General features: G+C 36.4%; 1 protein-coding gene across 2 annotated transcripts in view; it reads left to right on the top strand.

Annotated features, from left to right (window-relative positions):
* The window catches only part of LOC134529455 (glutaminase liver isoform, mitochondrial), a 207,080-nt gene that overhangs the window by 82,283 nt on the left and 107,720 nt on the right, over window positions 1–17,077 (top strand). Inside the window, exon 6 of one of the 2 annotated variants that reach the window (XM_063363571.1) lies at window positions 12,973–13,100. The exons of the other annotated variant lie outside the window; for it this stretch is intronic. Within the exon in view, the coding sequence (XP_063219641.1) occupies window positions 12,973–13,100 (128 nt within the window). The remainder of the gene's footprint in view (window positions 1–12,972; window positions 13,101–17,077) is intronic. 2 annotated transcript variants of the gene reach the window in all.

Below are 17,077 nucleotides of genomic sequence, written 5' to 3'. Positions count from 1 at the left end.
ACTCGCTCGGAACTCCTGCGGAGGCCGGCATCGCTGTTCAAGTACTTGTGGTGCCCTTCTCGAACCGACGAGAGCGGTTGTGACGAGTCGCATCATCCCAGGCCGACCCGAGCCCGAAACATCGAGAATGGCGATGTTTATTCATGCCTCTCCACGCGGCGGCCACTGTAAGCCAGGAATTCCCAGGCCGCTAAAAGTGATAAAAGCCCGATATGGGACGATGTGCTTGTCAGGATGGGGAAAGAGAGTAGCGACGACCCTTGTAATCCGGCCAGGCATGCGTGGTATGCCTTACGTCAGTGGACGGCACGTGACACGACGCGTGACGCTAGTAGCCTGGCATGCCTTACGTCAGTGGACGGCATGTGTCACGGTGCATGACGCCAGTGACCATGCAGGGCTGCCAGCCAGCTCCGAACCTGGCGCCTGTCGCGGTCCTGTTTGCATTTGTAACAATATTATTATATTAAGTACATAAGCATATATCTAAATATGTTCACATAGTTGTATATTGTAAAGTCTTCTGTTTGTTTTTTCGGTGTGCTCCCGATACCATCAGACAATATATTTTTTTTTTTTTGGTTCTCAATGTGCTCCTTGTTATTCTCGGCATGAATCCTGCTGGCGTTCATCGTGTGCTTCAACTTATTGCTAAGAAAACAATCGCTGCATGCATTAAAATTTTTTTCGATATGAGATATATAATTGTATTCAGAGTTTTAATTGGTGAATTCCTGTTACGAAATTAAAACTGATAGTATTTAATTTAGGTGAAATAAATAAAGATTCATTACTCAGTCGATTCCTATGTCTTGAGACAGCTGAGAAATACTATCACGCAAGACGATTTCCCCTTCCCTTGAGGTATACCTAAGCCCAACATCTCTTGCGACTGTGAGAGACCATCCCGCACCCCACATAAAAAAATAATTACCTCAACACAACATGTCGTAACATCTATTGGCAAGAATCAAAACTATTTGCAACAAGTTTCTTGCAATAGATAAATTAACCCTAGCTGACGAAATATTTAAACGGATACATATAAGAGCGATAATATTGGCGAAATTTTTTTGACCATGATTGGATAATTTCTGTTTGAAATATGGAAACCATTTTGATGACATATCAATAACTGCTACCGTGATTCCAAGCAGTATTGTAATCGTCGTCATATATTTGTCGGTACTGTGGCATTTCTTTCACTAAAACCAACAATGCTCGACGTCATGAGAAAGGCAATTTTGCCAAGAGCCCTTTGCAGAAGATGTTAAGTTGCGAAAATTGCAACTTTCAGTTTAGACAAAGTGATAAAAAACACATCAAACCCGGCGAAGGTACACTTAATTCGGCTACCGATAAATATTTCAGTGTTTAGACCGGATATATGTGTAAATGTTATAAATGATCATACTTGAACATCTGCATCACCTGCATTGAATGTAATGCAATTTCAATATCGTAGAAACGGAAACAAATTTTCATGCTACAGGAAGAAAATGATAATTTTGTAAGGTGATGAATGGAGGTTTCGACCTTCTTACAGAATTGTTTGAGAGATTTTCTGTTACGTAAGCTAATTGATTAAACAATACTACTGGAAACCATGATAGTAATAACAGCTTTAAAGAAAATGAGAAAAATATAGAATTTCATGCTACCAAGGCAGAAGACTGAGATAAAGTGTTGAGACCAAAATGATGGAAAAGAGGTTTTAACTAAATTATTCTGTTAAAATTTATTATAGTCACTGGGACATGACGACAGTGACTTGAGGCTGGAGTTAAATCGGGAGACAGAAGTATAGAAAAGTATTTTCTGGGACAGGCTTTAACGGGAGGAGCCGGAGGAACCTACCGCCATATTGGATTGTGATGTCACGGCGGCCATATTGTATGACCTTACATTTGACCTTGACTTTCAAGTTTGTCCAAAATGGCCCAAATTTTGTCAAAATTTTCCCATTCCTGTTTTTTGGAAAAAATCTCAAAAAAATTGAAAAATAAAAAAATTCCTCTATTTCGAGTGAAAAAAATCTCTTTTTGAGGGAAAACTTTCCGTTTTAGCCCTCATAAATGCCAATGGCTTAAAAATTCCCCAAAACGGCTTAAATTCCCCATGGGCAAGCCAATCTAAGTGACTGAGGTCATGACCTTGACAATTAAGATGACATGACCACAATTTTAAATTATGATGTAACTGTTGCAATTACCCTTACGCATGCCAATTGCAATAGTGATATCATAATTCCCAATTGGCGGACGTGATGTCACATTTAAAAATAGCGGATTTATAAATTACAGAATGTTCTACCACAACGAAAAGTGCAACACAATGGAGTAGGGCGCTCAATGATTTCATCATAACGAAGAATGCAATGTATGGGAGTGGGCGCTCGATCACAAAATAACTGAATATATTAAAAATCACTATGGCAGATTCCAGGATGACAGGGAATTCTAGAATGCAAAAATACAGATTCCCATATTGCGCAATATTTTAGAAAACAATATGGCACCTGTACCATCATAATTCAAGATGGCGTAATCCAAACTGGCGTAATTCAAAATGACAGAATCATAAATGACATTATCCAAAATGGCGGAATTTAAAATGTGACCGAGGTCAAGGTCAAAATTACCCTCCAAAGGGTTATTGGAGGCTTTTAAATGGAGAGTTTAAGCCTCTTTGGGGAATATTTGTTCATTTAAAAGTTAAAATATTTTGAAGCATTTAGAATTTTATAACTTTTGAATTTTTTGCTGGTGTTATTTCCTCGAAAATTGAAATGTTTATTTTTCAGACTTAAATTTTATATTTTTTTGGTATTTTTTTTAATAACAGGAATTTTTGTCGAATTTTTGCGAGTTTTGGTCCAAACGGGCTATTTTTGAGTCATTTTAAGAAAATTTTGAAGGAAAATGTCAAAGGTCTAGGTCAATGTCAATGTTTTCCAGATGACCGCCATGACGTCACAATTCAAGATGGCGGTCATCGCTGTCGTCATCACGCCCCGGCACCAGGGCTCAGAGCCCCTTTACTATACTACTGAAGCGTGTAATTGTTTCCTCTCGGCTTCTGAGCGGCACCTCTCGTCGAGACCTGAGCAGCCGCAGGACCAAGCTTATCCACGACACTCCTGAACGATCCAGGACTGAGATTGCTTACTCCTGACATGTTTTACAACCATAGGGGTTTGCCCCCCAGCAGCCCATTTGAACATATATAGTGAACAGTTGCTCTATATGTAGAATTCTAAGTTTTTTATTACAATTTAAAAAAATCAATTGCATAACTTCGCTCTCCATTAGTTTTGTCAAATAAATATGTTATATATTACTAGGTGAATGATATAGAACTACATTTATATAAAGCTTGTATACACATTCTGTCCGTACAATAAAGAGAACTTAATGAGTAACATATTAAAAGTAAATGCTCCTGGCTATATTATAGTATAATAAAATTTATCTACTAGATATTATTTTGCTATCAAATACTCAACTCTTTTTTGGGTGTTTACACCCCAGTAAAATTTAATAAATTTAAATTAAATGAATTATAACTATGTTATGAAGTAGACAGTATCATATAAATTTTAACTGTAAACTTTCGATTTTGTAACCCAGTTAGTTTTTATTTTGAGTAAGCCACCGAAAAGTTAAAATTGTAAATTTGATCCAACATGAAAATATTTTTTTTTTTTCATTCCACGATAGTGAGACTATTTAAAAATTCTACTAGTAGAGTAAAATTGAACTTAAATATCAAATAATGAACTGCTAGGTGGCAACATCAGAAATATGCGTCTTAAAATTATTTCATGTTTTCACGCGTGAGTCACATCACCTAATACCGGGGGACAACATAGTAAAGACTGGGCTACACTCACAACAGCCCGCGAACAGCACGCACGCAATGTTGAATGTACACAAACACATAGCAGCTGCCACATTAAAAAAATAGCACAAGCACAGGAAAATGGCACTCACACGGCGCACACAGAGTAGTTGAACTCTAAATATTTTCTGGGCTGTGCGCCGAAATCTGATTGCAACCAATCAGCAGACACTACATCAGCGGCATAGAGTAAGTAGCTAAAAAATGTTTATTATGTGCATTTCAAAGATAAAAATTGCAACGAAAATAAAATGGTGTTTATATACGAGGAAATGCAATCATTCCTAGTCATTAATAACAGAAACCACAAATCCATGATGTTTTATCCAATCAAAGAAAATTTCGGTAACATATACACCATGTTTTGTTTTGGAAAGCAAGGTTGGCTAACTCTTTACAGTCAAAGTTTCTTGGTGTAAATTTCGTCCTGCGTTTCGCTGAATGTGCGCAGTGTTACCAGATACATTACTCTATGACTTTTTCCTATTTAGTCGGCCTTAAATCTCTCACGATAATACTAACATCGTGACAATGTTAGTATGTAGCATGACGACTCCTCCCTTAGGTGAGAGATAGTTTTGGTTTATAATATCACTTTCCACTACCACTGTTTTCATGTTTTAAATGTCATAACCCTCTCATAACAGATAAAAATAAAAGCTCGTGAACATGTTGGAAAATACGTGTATATCGCTAGTGATATAATTTTAACAACCAAACAATTACAATCGTATGAAAAAAAATTGTCTGAATATATTTATAAATTTATTGGTCCGAACGAACCTAATTTGACCTACATTACAACGGACACCGTTAGAGCGTCTAGTGAATATCTCTGTTAGTACTCACTAGAGTCTAGTGAAACAACCACGGCTCTTTTAGGCAAATATAAGACTGGCCGAATATCGACAAAGACATAATTGGAAACACTCCGAGAAAATTAAAGTAATTATAAATTGGGTTAAAACACAGGATAGTTGATGAACATTTACACCTATGATAACCATGTAAATATTTATCAGTCTATAAATACATATGCATATTTAAAAACAACCATTAACACCAAAGCATATTTAGGTTAACTACCTATGTGCTGAAAACACTATGCGACATTTTAAAATTTTTGGAACGATGTTTTGAGATTGTAAGGTGATTTTAGAAGTATTTTTTATGCTGATGTCAAATATTATTTTACTTTTCCTGTATCACGTAAGGTTTTTATACTATTCAATTTTGAGTTTTTTTAAGGATCAGTAAGACACCCCTAGCCTGAACAAGCGTTTGAGAATGCTAAATTGCGCATAACTTCTTTAATACTTTGTTTATAATGACGATTGTGGCAAATAATTTACATAATAATGTAAGTTAATTATTAAAACTGAAACCATTAAAAATGTTACGTTGCAAGAGAGAAAAATTCTGAAAACTTAAAATTAAGTTGGTTTTCACAAATTTTCTCTCTTGTAAAGTAATATTCTTGAATGGATTAACTTTTAATATTTCATTTACATTATTATATAAATTATTTGCTACAATACTAATTATAAACAAAATATTAAAAAAGTTATACGCTATTTAGCATCCCAAAACGCTTTTTCCGGCCAGGGGTTAATAAAACCCCCGTAAGTAAATTAAATCTTTGAACAGTGAACAATTTTATTGAGTTTCATTTAAAAGTCGTGTATTTTCTAACCTGGTATGAAATTGCAATGCACTTGCATCACAGTGGACAATAGTATAAAATATTATCCTCACTTTAAAATTCTATGACTTACGATAACACAACGATCTGTCTGACGTGGGTTGAAACTTCTCTCTCTCGATTGTATCCTTCAGCAGTGCCATCTATTTTAAGTATGAAGCAGTAGTCCGCCATCATCTTCACATCCCACCTTCCCTGGTATCTCTTTTCCATGTCCTTTATGTCCTGGTAAAAACGTTCTCCTTGTTCTTCACTGACATAACCGAGATTCGCAAGGAAAATATCAATATGTGAATGTAAGAAGTGAAGTTTGACACTCATGTTACATCCCAATTTCATGAAATCCTCCAAAATTTCTTTAACCTTTCTTTTGTACTCTGTATGTTTTTTGTTACCTAAAACGTTGGCCACAACTTCTTTAAAAGAAACCCAGGCATTTTTTTCTACAGGTATAATTGAATTTTCTAACATACTGTCTTTCTTTAATTTTCTGATCTACGGTCACATAAAGACCCCTTCTTTCAGTTTCGCATAAGATATTTTCGGAAATTTTGTTACCAAATACTGGAAGCAGTCACCTTCTTTTAGAAGTGCTTTAGTGAACTGCTTCATTAATCCGAGTTTAATGTGAAGAGGATGTACCTTGCTTTGTTGAACAAGTGGTACATTTGTTATGTTCTGTGAACCGGGTTGTAGGGTTTTTCTTTTGGACCATTCTGTTTGCTTCAAGTGTTTGTCTTTGGCTCTGTCGTCCCATTCACAAATAAAACACGGCATTTTTGTGTAGTGTAGCCAGATTGTAGACCAATTAGCATACTAACAACTTTTAAATCACAGAAAATTGTCTAAGAATGTTTTTCATAGTTCACGTATTTTAGCAGAACTTTGAGATTTTCATGTGTTTCCTTGAGATGCACGCAATGAGTAATGAACCAAAGAAATTTCCATTATGTAAAATTACACCTTTGAGACTACTTTTGGAAGAGACTTTAAATAACCTCCCCTCACTTGGATTGTAATTGACGTTGAAAAAATTCAATAAACTCTCAATGTCACAACAATAAACCAGAGAGTCTTCTCCTTCAAATAATTTTATTAATTCCGTCTCTCGAGTCCTATACCTAGAGAATGAAACTCCAGGTGCTAGGAATTTTTTTTTGATTTGCTTTCAATCTTTATCCAAGCCATTGTGTAGCATTCTTTGTCAGATTTAAGTCACGATTAAATCGTTAAGTTCATTTTGAATGAATGATTTTGGCGCAGAATTTTCTTTGGACTTGTAATCATCAGCATTATCACATTTATTTTCTGAACTTCTCTCCTGTAGCACATTTTAGATAATTGGAGGTGGAAGAGATTCACAATGTATAACTGGTCGTATGGCCGAAGTAATGTTCGGATATCGTATGTCCTTCTTAGCCTTTGCGTTATGACCTTGAACGTTAACCATACCGAAATCACAGTCCTAATATTATTTTGGGGCTCCCTCTAAAACATTGGAATTGCAAAGTGCATTGATTCGTTTGCACCATTATTCCACAGTCTCAGTCCTTCGACACATGCCCTACGTCATACCTTGTGCGGTGCCCAGATTTTGTCTTGATCTCCAAGCTTTATGCCGAAGTAATCATAATAGAAATTTCTCACAAATTTACTGATGTCTTGTCTTTGCTTAGCAGTAACATAACTACCACAAACATAACAGAACACGTTTGGGTTATTTAAACACTTACGGGAACTCATTTATCTAATATAACCTCACACTACAGCCAGCTGGGTGTAACAAGTGTTGCCAACTATTCCCTCTTACCAAAATAACATTTCCCCTTCGCAATGAAAATTCCCTTTGTAAAATTTACGTGTAAATAAAATATGAGTTTCCTCAATTTGAAAAAAAAAAAAAAAAAAAAAAACTGTACGTGATAGGAAAAAACGGATTGCAGAACTGGAATCAGCGCAAAAAATATTTTAGGAAAACCTAATATCAGAGAATCATAGAAAATCGTGTTGCATAGTGAAATTTATGCACTTGCCTAGATTTCTATTTTACACATTACTAAACAGTTGCATATTTGTATCAGCAATTTTGTAATCAAATATTTATAGACGATTGATTGTGTACAATGTCTTGTAGCAAACTTGACACTTGTAGCTGAATATTTTTTTGGTAGTTATAGTTTCCTTATTGTAGTACAATGTTCGTATCCAAATAGATTCAGCTGATTTTTTGTAGTTGAACGTAAGTGATTGTCATGAAAAGGCCATACGTTAGTCTGAAGGACTCATATACGTGGGGGGTTCTTTTTAAGTAAGATCCGTTTTGAAATTCGGCAGATGCAACGCTGCAGTTGGCATTCCGCGCATGAGGACTGTGTGCCTATAGCTGTTGGCAAGCCACAGAGTATTTATAATGTTTCTGCCAGTTGAGAACCCTGCTAACTGTGAAATACGCGTTGTGATTTGTTTTCGTAGCGCTATATGCGTGAAAGCGGCTGAAATTCATCGTCTGGTCAGTGAAGTGTACGGAGCAAATTTTATGAACTATGTAATGCTACGGAAATAAGATAGAGCTATTAAATATGGCCGCATGAATGAGGAACGAAGTGAGTGACCTTCTGTCATTACTGAAGATTTGGTGCAGAAATTTGACGAAGAAGTGAAAGAGAACAGACGTTTTACGATTTCGTCGTTATCTGATGAGTTTAATTCAAGCGGCAGATTTCTGTGACTATGGGATGGAAAAGGTAGTTGTACGATACGATAAGTGCTTTAATATTGATGGGAGTTACGTAGAAAAGTATAAGTTATATATTAAAGTATAATTTATGTAGAAAAGTAGAAGTTATGTAGAAAAGTAGACGTTATGTAGAAAAGTAGAAGTTATGTAGAAAATTAGACGTTATGTAGAAAATTAGAAGTTATGTAGAAAAGTATAAAGTACAGGCTTTCATGTAAAAGTAAAAATGCTAACAAAAGTCTGATTTTTTATTTCAAAGCGATACTTACTTTAAAAAACATGCATGAGTTTAACCACGACAACTGCATGCTTACTGGTAAGTACAAATATGACTTTGGGGAAGATTAAAATATGTCAAGTGCGTATTGCACTGTTTAAGTCGTGCATAAAATATGTTTTATAATTATACTTCTAAACTTGTAATTGTTGCAATAAAAATAAACAAATTATTAGGCCTATATGTGTTCCAGATATTGCAAAGTAGGCCCTAGTAGTTGTAGCTCAGTAATTTGGTAAATTTACTTTTAAGGAGCCCTTAAATGAGTGTTAAAATCTAGCTACGTATCGCATTCAAAGAAACTGTGTCTTGCAATCGTGTGATGAATATGTATTAACTATCGTTTGGGACAGATTACGTAATGGGTACAACCGTAGCTTTATATTTGTATTAAGTATAGAATTATAACCCTTGTAGCTCTCAGATACATTGTAAATGTATTTTTTAAGTTTTGGGTGCGTTTTATTGTGTCTAAGGGAAAAATAAGTGTTGTATCTGTAGAACGAAGATGGTTGATCCATGTACTTGTATTAATTATGTTGCTAAACTGACTTTATTAAAGGCTTAAAGCATGTTAAGTTTGGCCAGTGATGGCCTAGTGCTTTGGAACCGCTGTGTAATACATGTCTATGAATGACCCTTAATTATGTTACTGGTTCAGTCTTTCAGTAAGGTTAATTATAATATTTTATGTATGACTAAATATAACCTTTAATTGTACGTAAAATTGACTGTTTACTAGATATGCATCCCACATCCCAAGTGCTGGCACCTCAAGCTACCCGAGTCAAATCGTCTCTTTGAATTTGGTTACAAATATGTAAAATTTATAATACATAAGATTTATTTTTAAAATAGTAATTTTATTTCCTTTATGTATTCAGTTATGAAATCATACATATTATTATTGTTCCTTACAAATGCATACAAATTGTTCTGAATTCTCCAAGAAAATTTTAACTCAAGTGACATAATCAACTAAAATGTTTCTGAAATACTTTATGCTACTTCTTTATGTTCATTTAAGTGTATACTATAAATATTTAGTACTATGTACTCGAGCAGAGAGAAAAGGATCTAGTGTATAGACACACTCGCCATGCAAAACAATTTAATCGGTGTTAACGCCACTTCACGTCGCTCTGGTAGTTAACTCGCCAGCGCACGACTCCCCGCACTTTGGCCAAAATTCACTCTCTTAGCTTGAATAGGCTTGAGACGACCTGTATGGAAAATTCACCGAATGTACATAATGAGATGCAGTCCTGACCTACCTCACTCCTTCCAGAGTCTTTCCTGCTCAGTCGAGTATGCGCAGAGTTGACATGCGCCTGGGATGGGATGCGGTACCGGAGCTGTCGGTCATCCACGTGTGACGTCAGTGGCTCTCCCACTTTCCTGCATGGAGCGGCAATGACATCAAGCTGATTGAAGTCTGTTGGCGAATAACCCATGGTTCACACAGGCCTATGGAAGCACGGAGTTAGGAATTGTCAAGAGACGGCATGACGTAATCGAAGAACATTTTACTTCACCATCGCCACATTGTAACACCCAAAGCATTGAGAGAATGATGGTTAATAAGTATTAATCGGAATATCCGTTGTTTGACACAGTCACTTTCATAGAACACATTCCTTTCAAACAGTTAATACAATGTAAATACTAAACTTCACCCAATGTTTTGGTGCAGGCCATCAGCGAAAAAATGTGGCTTCACCCGGTATCCATGTAGTCATCAGACGTGGTCACCTCCCGGCATCAACACTGATGATTCCTCGAGTAAATTTGATTTTCATCTGATTTGATTATATTGAAGCACTTAACGGAAGTCCGAAGCTTTGCCAGAGTTCTTGCAAAAAATAAAATAATTTTTTTTTCTGTTGAGACAAATATAATTGGGGACCCTTCTGAAAGATTAAAAGTCAGTTTTATGAGTAACTGAGAAATTATTAAGTCTATGTATACATTAAGAAGTTCATAAAACATTTTGAGCAAATACATATAATTATAATTTTGACAGATAATTATTTAGAAATATGAATTTGCATACATAGGTGAAATATTCATGCAGTCGTTCAATAGGTACATTAAATGAAGCTTTGTGTAGAGAAACTTTATAACATAAAAAATTCAGAGTTCGGAAAGCAATGCATTCCTTTTGCTGTTGTTGAAGTTAATAGAAATAAATAAAAAGCTATTAATTTCCAAAAAAAACTGACAAGTAAGGTTAGCCTTAATTTGATGCAAGTAATGCTTTTTATAACCTAGAAAGAAAGATATATAGAGCATTAAAGGAGATATTGGTATTATATTAGGCAGAAATTTATTTTTAAGGAGTCATATTAGAGTGAAAAAAGACCGCAAACAACTTTTGTGGCAATTCATCATCAAGGAGACAGAGGCCACCCTCGATAATGAGTTCACATGATAGTGGCCATATGTCGAGGTAATTGAGGGTGATAAGGCTAATGGAAAGGGAAACATACCATTAAGACAGAATACATAACATTTAGATTCTAGCCAAATTTTTCCATCTCGTTTGAAAAATAAAACACACCCGAATTTTTTTTTTAAGTGAGCCCACTTTATCTTTTTAATTTTTAAAAATAATTTAAGGTGTTTTATTGGTAATTGTTTCACTTTCCGTCGACACCAAGACCATAAGAGACGACGCATAATCGCATGAAACCACCCTAGCATTTTCTGGAGTGATTGACAGAAACCGCAGAAAACCGAAATCAGAATATTCGTATGAATGTACCGACATAGAATAGAACTCCGAGTCCTCTCGAATGCGTTGTGCTACCTCTCTCGGTGATAAATATTTAGTATTTAGTTTGTAGGCTATTGAAAAAACCTGTATCAGTTTTAAGCATATTTTCTAAAGTAATTGTAGTTAATCGATACATAATCGTTAATTATAGAACATATCATTAAGACTGTTTTTCTAATCAAAATTGTACTTTTTTCAAATCTTTATAGTGCAGGTAATAACTGGACCAACAACCATGCAATGCTGAGGTGAAAATCTAAACAATAACCAAATAGCATAATCCATTAAAATATTATTCCACCTTGTTTATTTGTAATAGTAATTTCATACTTTAAAAGTAAAGAATCGAAGGAAAAGTAGTAACCAATAATTTAAGTAAAAGAACTTTTGTTAAATATGACTTATTTAATTTCTAAATTACAGACTTTTAATCCCATTGGGTACAGTCCAGGCTATTTAGTAGATCTAACCTTTTGTTCTCTAATTAGGAATTTCCTTTATCTTGTGGATGCTCTCAGGAGAGTGTCACAATCATGAAATTCGGCCTCACTTAGAGAATAGATCTCACACGCCAAGTTGATTAGTAGTTCATTTTCTAGAAATTACTTATATTTAAGGGTTAATCCTTTAAGTGTATCACAGTAGCTCAATGTATTGTTGTGTTACGTTACAAATTAAGTCGTCAGCTATTTACTGAGTGTTTTCTAATAGAGGCAAGATGTCATTCGAGTTTTCATAATTATTGTGAAAATTGCGACATTTTACGTCTCGCAAATAATGTTTGTTTAATATCTCGTGGATTATAATGGGCAATATCCGATGAAAAATAAATAATCGTGAATTTTCATATAAGAAACATCTTGGGTGGCCTTTGTTGTAGAAATAAGCAGTAGGTTTATGATATACTAACTTGTTAAACTACACAGAAAACCATTTATATTGAAAAAATTTTAAAATATATTTGTTAGGGAAATAGGTATGCTTCAACTATACAGTTGTACACAGCTCTGATGACTCTCGTAAAATATCTACTTTAGATTTACTCTATACTACTAGTAACGAAACATGCTGATTTATTGAATGAACATACTATTCGTAAATATACATAAATAAAATTTTTAAATAGATACTCAAAATAGTTCTGTACCAGAAGACAGCGTTCCTTCGTGATGTAGGGTAGTCTAGTCTCGCAAAGTAAGGGAAGTAAGTCTGAGGGACAAGAGAATATTAAATTCAGGCAGTTCGAAAAAAAAAATTCTCAAATTTTTTAATGCAAAGAAGATAAGGTATCGATCCTTATTTTACGCATTGCACATAAAGTGATGAGATACCATTATTTAGTGATTGGGAAAACCGAGAAGAGTATAGATTGTCAAACTCTAATCGTACCAACTCTTGACAGTCGAATGCTCTACGCATACCTTCCACCTCGCTCTGAAAAGCAACACAACATTATACACTATTTAAATTAATACATTAAATAAATTATATTGTCATTTACACTGTCGTTTTTTTGTAGAAAATTAGTGTTTGTTTTCGGGCTGTCAATTGGTACAATAGGAATTTGGTTTGATTAACAGGTAGCAAGTTACATCCCGCAGTTGGCACGAATGAATCCTGACTATTGGGGAGTAAGCGTGTGCACAATTGATGGGCAGAGATTTTCAATCGGAGATGTAAACATTCCATTCACACTTCAGTCATGCAGGTAAAATACACGTTTATCTATAAGTGAAAGCTTTACTGGCAAAATGATCTAAAATATCAACTACAACTACAATATCGTCGATGCTCTAAAATTGGTGATCTTGCTTTAAGCCAATAATTTAAGTGTTTTTAAAATTTATAAATACATTTTACAAAGTTGAACATTCATAACTGCACAACACCAGTTTTTACTCTGATTGTTGCTTTGGTAAAATGAGTAAACCCAACAGCAAAGACACTATTCATATTTTATGTTGCGATAATTGAATATACTTAACACTTCAGTCTTGTTAGCCATTTCACGAATAAAAATTTTCAAACAAAAAACAAAGAAACGAAAAACATTTTATTTGGCCAAAATAAGAAATCTTTATTATTTGTGGTTACATTTTCAAACTTTCTAATCGTAACCACAATCAACCAAACATTACTATACACAGAATCTTAGAAGCAGCCATGTAAATAGAATGGTCTTAGGTATTGGGTTTATATACTGTGTTTATTTAGTAATTTATGTTGTATTTTGTACCATGATTTAATAATTTTTACAAAACATTAGTTGTAAAATTTTGAATCAGGTGTATAGCAGTTAGTATGTAAATGGGCATGCTGGTACTGGTGCCGGTGAGAGGAAGGAGGTGCGGGTCAGTGACCGACCACCCTGACATCACCGCGGCCATCTTGGATGACCTTGACCTTAAATATTCCTCAAAAATGTCTCAAAATTCCACAAAATTCCTAGACATTTCCCTATTTCGAGAGAAGAGTTCCTTTTTTAAGGGAAAATTTCCATTTTTGATTACTCAAAATTGTTAACCCTTGAAACTTCCAAAAAGCGGTGTAAGACTCCTAAAAGTAAGCCGCCCTAAACCTCTGAGATCAGGACCTTGACCTAGGCCACTATCGTTGCAATTTTCGTTACGGCCACCATCTCAACCAAAATATTCCGAAAAAATTAAAAAAACATGTTTACTTCAAATGTTTAGTTACTTAATCGATTTAGATCCTCATTTCTATTCCTGGCGAGAGTAAACATGTAATTTCTTAACAAAAAATTTTAAACAATTCTTAATTACTATTTAAATAAAATTAAAAAAATCTTACATCACACCCGCCACATTGAAATCGAACTCCCCACTCTATAATGTTGCCTTTTTCATCATGGCCACCATCTTGAAATTCCGTAATTATTATGCGATGTTAACGGGAAAATTTTTAATATTAATAAAAATTAATTTAATTAAATTTTAATAAAAAGCCTACTTGCGTAATGGAGTTCTGGATTCGAATCCGACGAGGTAATTCAATTAAAAATGGTGACGTATCCTTCCTCCACGGAAGCCACAGGCAGACTGACCTCCCAACACTATTTTTTTTTCCTAACCTAAATTAAAACTAAGTGTGTTTGGGAGGGGTCTGGATTAGGGACAGACTCTAAGTGCGTCTCAGGCCGAAGCCTATACGCTCTAATCATACAGGGGTTAGCCATGCGGGAGAGGGTGCATGCATCGTGTGCTAGGAGGGGGATTGGCCAGCCATGGCAGCGATTGGCGCCATGACTAACTCCCCTCACTGACTATTCTAGACTAAAACTAGATAAGTTAGGCCCAGGTAAAACCTGCATAGACACAGGGAAACCCCTGGGCACTTACATGTGGGATGCAAAATTTCATGCATTAATTACATGCGGGTTGGCTACGGGAATAGAAGGATGGCTCAGGAAGAAGAGTTGGAAGAGTAGAAAATATCTACTAAGCAAGGGCAGGCACTTGGACATTTTTGTCCGCATTTGGGGGTTTGGGCATGACTGGTTTTTAGGGGGCGACTTTCGTCGTTTCCCGCCAGGCTGCCAGCCAGCCAGGTAAGCTGAAAGAAAAGAAAAGGTACATCTTACAACTATAAGTTATATGGCCGCAGCACCCAGGTTGCCCCAGTTACCACGGCCATGTATGCCCGACACATTGTGCTGCCAGCCTGGGCATGTCAATCATTGGCTAGTCCAATGTTGATTATTTGCACCGCAGGACGTGGTCAGGCACATGGTCGGACACCTATTCATCGATAGTGAGTCTGCTCACTTAATAATTAATAAATAAACATTCCTATAAGAATGGGGAATTTGTGTGTTGGTGTATTTATTAGAGCCCCGCTGGGCCAAAAGTTAATTAGAGCCCCGCTGGGCCAAAAATTCATTAGAGCCCCGCTGGGCCAATCGCTGGTGTGTCTGGGTGGTGCGGGAGGATTTAATTCTGTCACAATGTGCTGCCAGCCTGAGCATGTCAATCATTGGCTAGACCAATGTTGCGTATTTGCACTGCAGGACGTGGTCAGGCACATGTTCAGAATTCTATTACTTAATGCTAATATTAGAACTTAAAGTTATGTCTTAAAAAATAAAATACTTAATACTAAGTCTGGAGCTGCCAGAAATACGAGTGTAAAAACTGCGCGATTTTTAAGCAGAATTTTCTCGCCAGTCCGCAACCGCGCTGTTGGGGTCGGGCCTCGGCTGAGCGCAGGTGCAGCAATGACGGACGAACTAATTTCTTTAAGTGCCGACAGCCATTGACAAGGCGACAGGCGACCTGAAGCTATAGTTTCTCCGGAGTAAGGCCCTTGTCTCAGCTCGCGGATAATTAACGTAATTAAAACATTTAATGCCCACATGTCATTTAGATTTAGAATACAAAATAGTATTAAGTTTCAGCTGGCTGGCAGCTGGGGGGAAACGACTAAGTCGCCCCCAAAAAACCAGTGCCCCTAAACACCACAAGCGTCCAAGCGCCCAACCCCCGCATGGTAGACTCTTTCTACTCTGACCAACTCTTCTTCCTGAACCATCCTTCTGTTCCTGTAACCAACCTGCTTGTAATTAATGCATGAAACTTTGCATCCCGCATGAAAGTGCCCAGGGTTTTCCCTCTGTCTATGGAGGTTTTACCTGGGCCCAACTTATCTAGTTATAGTCTAGTATTAAGATAGGGGAGTTAGTCATGGCGCCAATCGCAGCCATGGCTGGTCAATCCCCGAACAAGCACACGATGCATGCTCCCTTGTCTGCATGGCTTAAACCCAGAATGAATAGGAGTAGTATGTAAATGGGCATACGGGCACAGGGTCCAGGGTGTGGAGCGTGGCGCCGAGCCACATCTCTGACGTCACGTCCATCTCTGATGTCACGGCGGTCATCTTGGACGAGCGTAACGGGACACAGTGTAACGGGACACCGCGTAACGGGAAATATCGTAACGGGACATAACGTAACGGGACAAGTAGATCACGACGGCCATTTTGGATCCGCCATCTTGGATCCGCCATTTTGGATGACGTCATTGTGTTCTCGAAAATTCCGACATTGTGTTGTCCGCCATATTGTATGATGACGTCACCGTTGCAATTTCCGTTACGGCCGCCATCTTTAACTTTTTTATTTATTATCCGATTTTAATGAAATTTATTTTAAAAATTATAAAAAAATTTAAATAATATAAATTTATAAAATATTTATAAAAAAAACATTAACGACACGAAGTTCGGAGTCCTCGGTTCGAACCCGACGAATGCAAAAAAAAAATTACAAATGGAGACAGGCTCCTTCCTCAATGGTGGTTGCAGGCAGACTGACTCCCACCACTTTTTTCAAAGCATATATATCGTCACCTAGTATGACGTCACGTCCACCATCTTGAAATTTGGACGCCATCTTGAAAATCTTTATTTATTATCCAAATTTAATGAAACAAATTCCAAAATTCATCAAAAAATTAACGTATTTGAATTCTGTTTGATTATATCGATGAACGTCCTTGGTTCGATCCCCGGCGAGAGTAAACGGTCGATCCTTCCTCCATGAAAGCTACCTAGACTGATCTAACACCAACAATACCAAGGTATATATCGTCAACTGGTATGACATCATGTCCGCCATCTTGTCTTCATAAGCTGGAGACCACCATCTTGTTTTCGTCTGCTAGAGTG

Source organism: Bacillus rossius, chromosome 2, assembly GCF_032445375.1.
Source record: "Bacillus rossius redtenbacheri isolate Brsri chromosome 2, Brsri_v3, whole genome shotgun sequence".
Classification (NCBI taxonomy): domain Eukaryota; kingdom Metazoa; phylum Arthropoda; class Insecta; order Phasmatodea; family Bacillidae; genus Bacillus; species Bacillus rossius.
The sequence above is the reverse complement of the archived record's forward strand: the minus strand, read 5'-3'. Positions and strand labels throughout refer to the sequence as shown.